Here is a 5000-nt window from a genome sequence, read left to right as displayed (position 1 = left end):
TTATTTGAGTGATTCTTACAGGTTTTTCCTTCTTTAGAATAAAGGGTACCAACAATATTTTGACCACACGTGCAGGACACTAGGTAAGTGACTTCAATATGGTTACTTGCCCTTTAAATGGACGTTTTCCTTTCAGTTCACAGCTGCAGTTTAGCTAATACTTACAGATTCTGTCTACTTCTCACTAAGCAGAGTTAATCATATTTGACCCAGTCTTAAAAAAAAAAGTATCGAATACACAGAAGATTGTATATAAAAAACAAGTGTTAGAATCCCCGCATCACTTCTAATAAGTAGTCTTGTTGTGAGATGGCTGCTAGGAAGCTTTGCACATCTCCAGTTATATCTCAGCTTTACACCAAGTACTAAAACCCAAAACCAGTGAAGTTGTCACGTTGTGTAAATAGTAAATAAAAACAGAATACAATGTTTTGCAAATCCTTTTCAACTTATATTCAATTGAATAGACTGCAAAGACAAGATATTTAATGTTTTTTTTTGCAGATATTAGCTCATTTGGAATTTCATGCCTGCAACATGTTTCAAAAAAGCTGGCACAAGTGTCAAAAAAGACTGAGAAAGTTGATGGAATGCTCATCAAACACTTATTTGGAACATCCCACAGGTGAACGGGCTAATTGGGAACAGGTGGGTGCCATGATTGGGGCGGTATAGCTCGGTTGGTAGAGTGGCCGTGCCAGCAACTTGAGGGTTGCAGGTTCGATCCCCGCTTCCACCATCCGAGTCACTGCTGTTGTGTCCTTGGGCAAGACACTTTACCCACCTGCTCCCAGTGCCACCCACACTGGTTTAAATGTAACTTAGATATTGGGTTTCTCTATGTAAAGCGCTTTGAGTCACTAGAGAAAAAGCGCTATATAAATATACTTCACTTCACATGATTGGGTATAAAAGCAGCTTCCATGAAATGCTCAGTCATTCACAAACAAGGACGGGGCGAGGGTCACCACTTTGTCAACAAATGCGTGAGCAAATTGTCCAACAGTTTAAGAACAACATTTCTCAACAAGTTATTGCAAGGAATTTAGGGATTTCACCATCTACGGTCTGTAATATCAAAAGGTTCAGAGAATCTACGGAAATCCCTGCACGTAAACGATGATATTACGGACCTTCAATCCCTCAGGCGGTACTGCATCAAAAAGCGACCTCAGTGTGTAAAGGATGTCACCACATGGGCTCAGGAACACTTCAGAAAACCACTGTCAGTAACTACAGTTTGTCGCTACATCTGTAAGTGCAAGTTAGAACTCTACTATGGAAAGCCAAGCCATTAATGAACAACACCCAGAAATGCTTCGCTGGGCCTGAGCTCATCTAAGATGGATTGATGCAAAGTGGAAAAGTGTTCTGTGGTCTGACGAGTCCACATTTAAATTTTTTTGGGGAAACTGTGGACGTCATGTCCTCCGGAACAAAGAGGAAAAGAACCATCCGGATTGTTCTAGGCGCAAAGTTCAAAAGCCAGCATCTGTGATGGTATGGGGGTGTATTAGTGCCCATGGTATGGGTAACTTACACATCTGTGAAGGCACCATTAATGCTGAAAGGTACATACCGGTACATGTTTTGGAGCAACATATGTTGCCATCCAAGCAGCGTTATCATGGACGCCCCTGCTTATTTCAGCAAGACAATGCCAAGTCACGTGTTACAACAGCGTTGCGTCATAGTAAAAGAGTGTGGGTACTAGACTGGCCTGCCTGTAGTCCAGACCTGTCTCCCATTGAAAATGTGTGGCGCATTATGAAGCCTAAAATAGGGAGACCCCGGACTGTTGAACAAATCAAGCTGTACATCAAGCAAGAATGGGAAAGAATTCCACCTGAAAAGCTTCAAAAATGTGTCTCCTCACTTCCCAAACGTTTACTGAGTGTTGTTAAAAGGAAAGGCCATGTAACACAGTGGTAAAAATGCCCTTGTGACAACTTTTTTGAAACATGTTGCTGCCATGAAATTCTAAGTTAATGTTAAAGTCCCTCAGTGTGAACATGAAATATCTTGTCTTTGCAGTCTATTCAATTGAATATAAGTTGAAAAGGATTTGCAAATAACTGTATTCTGTTTTTATTTACCATTTACACAACGTGCCAACTTCACTGGTTTTGGGTTTTGTATATTGGAAAAAGAAAAAAGAAAAAAAAAGAAGCCTTGCCATGTGTGAGCATGGTTCTCAAGGTGAAAGGATGCCACTTACCCACTTGGGCATCTTGCCCCCCTGAGGGTCATGGTGATGAAACTGCAGGACGATAACGGTCACCACCACCGACATCCCCACGATCATCATGGTGCTGGCAAAGTACTGAGCTGGAAGACGCACACAGCAAACCTCATCAGTCTCAAAGTGCTTTAGTCAGGTATTTTTAGTGCATGTGTTACATAAAGTAGTGTAGTTGTTCACTAAATGAAGAGAAGTCAGCCGGGGGGTCACGACCACACGAGTATGTACCAGGTCTGGTTGTTGTTGAAATTCCAACAAAAAAAAAGGTTGCTTTTCTGCTTGATTAGGTCAATCATCATTTAATATGATTCAATACATACAGTTCATACGGAAAGTGTTCACAGCGCTTCACCTTTTTCCACATTTTGTTATTGTGGGGGTGGGGGGGCGTGGCCTGCGGACCTGCAGCGAAGCGGGGTGTGCCAGGACCGGCTTCGAGATCAGCGACAGCTGCGTAGATGGCCCAGCTGGGCGCGTTTATCTAATCACCTGTCGCTCTGTTTAAGGCAGCAGCCGGGAAGGAGAGGGGACGGTGGAGAACGAGCACGAGCACGAGCGAGACGTTGCAAAATGCTGAAAAGCACAAAAAGACTGTGCACAATCCTGACAATAAAATATTATTGTACCATGGAAGAGCCTGGCATGTCGATGATTGATTGATTGGTGCAAGACCTCCACAGTTATGTTTCAGCCTTATTAAAAAATTGGAATACATTTTTTTCCCCCTCAAAATTCTATAGACAATATTCCTTAATGACAATTTTTAAAAGATAAAAAACAAACAAAAAGAATCCCATGTACCGTATTTTTCGGACTATAAGGCGCGCTTAAAATCCTTTCATTTTCTCAAAACCCGGCAGTGCGCCTTATTAACCGGTGCGCCTAATGTACGGAATAACTCTGGTTGTGCTTACCGACCTCGAAGCTATTTTATTTGGTACATGGTGAAATGATAAGTGTGACCAGTAGATGGCAGTCACACATAAGAGATACGTGTTGACTGCAACATGACTCAAGTAAACAACACCAAAATTCTATATGTTCCATTGAAAATATATTTTGACCAAAGAACCACCATGACATGTTATGTGGACCACAAGGAAGTGTTTTCAATTTAGAAAAAAACAAATATATATATATATATATATATATATGACCCCTTTAATGCGCCCTATAATCCCGTGCGCCCTACGGTACATAAGTATTCACAGCCTTTGCTCAATACTTTGTTGATGCACCTTTGTCAGCAATAACTGACTCAAGTTGTTTTAAATACAAACCCCGTTTCCATATGAGTTGGGAAATTGTGTTAGATGTAAATATAAACGGAATACAATGATTTGCAAATCATTTTCAACCCATATTCAGTTGAATATGCTACAAAGACAACATATTTGATGTTCAAACTGATAAACAATTTTTTTTTTGAAAATAATCATTAACTTTGGAATTTGATGCCAGCAACGCGTGACAAAGAAGTTGGGAAAGGTGGCAATAAATACTGATAAAGTTGAGGAATGCTCATCAAAGACTTATTTGGAACATCCCACAGGTGAACAGGCAAATTGGGAACAGGTGGGTGCCATGATTGGGTATAAAAGTAGATTCCATGAAATGCTCAGTCATTCCCAAACAAGGATGGGGCGAGGGTCACCACTTTGTCAAAAAATGCGTGAGCAAATTGTTGAACAGTTTAAGAAAAACTTTTCTCAACCAGCTATTGCAAGGAATTTAGGGATTTCACCATCTACGGTCTGTAATATCATCAAAGGGTTCAGAGAATCTGGAGAAATCACTGCACGTAAGCAGCTAAGCCCGTGACCTTCGATCCCTCAGACTGTACTGCATCAACAAGCGATATCAGTGTGTAAAGGATATCACCACATGGGCTCAGGAACACTTCAGAAAACCACTGTAAGTACAGTTGGTCGCTAAATCTGTAAGTGCAAGTTAAAACTCTCCTATGCAAGGCGAAAACCGTTTATCAACAACACCCAGAAACGCCGTCGGCTTCGCTGGGCCTGAGCTCATCTAAGATGGACTGATACAAAGTGGAAAAGTGTTCTGTGGTCTGACGAGTCCACATTTCAAATTGTTTTTGGAAACTGTGGACGTGGTGTCCTCCGGACCAAAAAGGGAAAGAACCATCCGGATTGTTATAGGCGCAAAGTTGAAAAGCCAGCATCTGTGATGGTATGGGGGTGTATTAGTGCCCAAGACACCATTAATGCTGAAAGGTACATACAGGTTTTGGAGCAACATATGTTGCCATCCAAGCAACGTTACCATTTTTGCAAATCATTGTATTCCGTTTTTATTTTCATCTAACACAATTTCCCAACTCATATGGAAACTGGGTTTGTACACTTATCTCTGGGCAGTTTCGCCCATTCCTCTTTGCAGCACCTCTCAAGCTCCATCAGGTTGGATGGGAAGTGTTGGTTTTCATTCCAGGATGTGTCTGTACATTGCTGCATTCACATTTCCCTCTATCCTGACTAGTCTCCCAATTCCTGCTGCTGAAAACCACCCCCACACCATGATGCTGCCACCACCATGCTTCAATGTAGGGATGGTATTGGCCTGGAGGTGAGCGGTGCCTGGTTTCCTCCAAACATGACGCCTGGCAGTCACACCAAAGACTTCAATTTTTGTCTCATCAGACCAGAAAATGTTATTTCTCATGGTCTAAGAGTCTCTCATGTGCATTTTGGCAAACTTTTTACTAATAAATGGCTTCCGTCATGGCTACTATACC

The 5000-nt window shown here is 41.7% G+C and overlaps 1 protein-coding gene across 2 annotated transcripts in view; it reads right to left on the bottom strand.

Moving 5' to 3' along the window:
* Positions 1-5000, bottom strand: part of LOC133576857 (neuronal acetylcholine receptor subunit alpha-7-like) — a 157371-nt gene that overhangs the window by 7419 nt on the left and 144952 nt on the right. For both annotated transcript variants that reach the window (XM_061930207.2, XM_072912423.1), the window contains exon 8: positions 2219-2328. In XM_061930207.2, the coding sequence (XP_061786191.2) occupies positions 2219-2328 (110 nt within the window). The remainder of the gene's footprint in view (positions 1-2218; positions 2329-5000) is intronic.

Source organism: Nerophis lumbriciformis, linkage group LG36 (assembly GCF_033978685.3).
Source record: "Nerophis lumbriciformis linkage group LG36, RoL_Nlum_v2.1, whole genome shotgun sequence".
NCBI lineage: Eukaryota > Metazoa > Chordata > Actinopteri > Syngnathiformes > Syngnathidae > Nerophis > Nerophis lumbriciformis.
The sequence above is the reverse complement of the archived record's forward strand: the minus strand, read 5'-3'. Positions and strand labels throughout refer to the sequence as shown.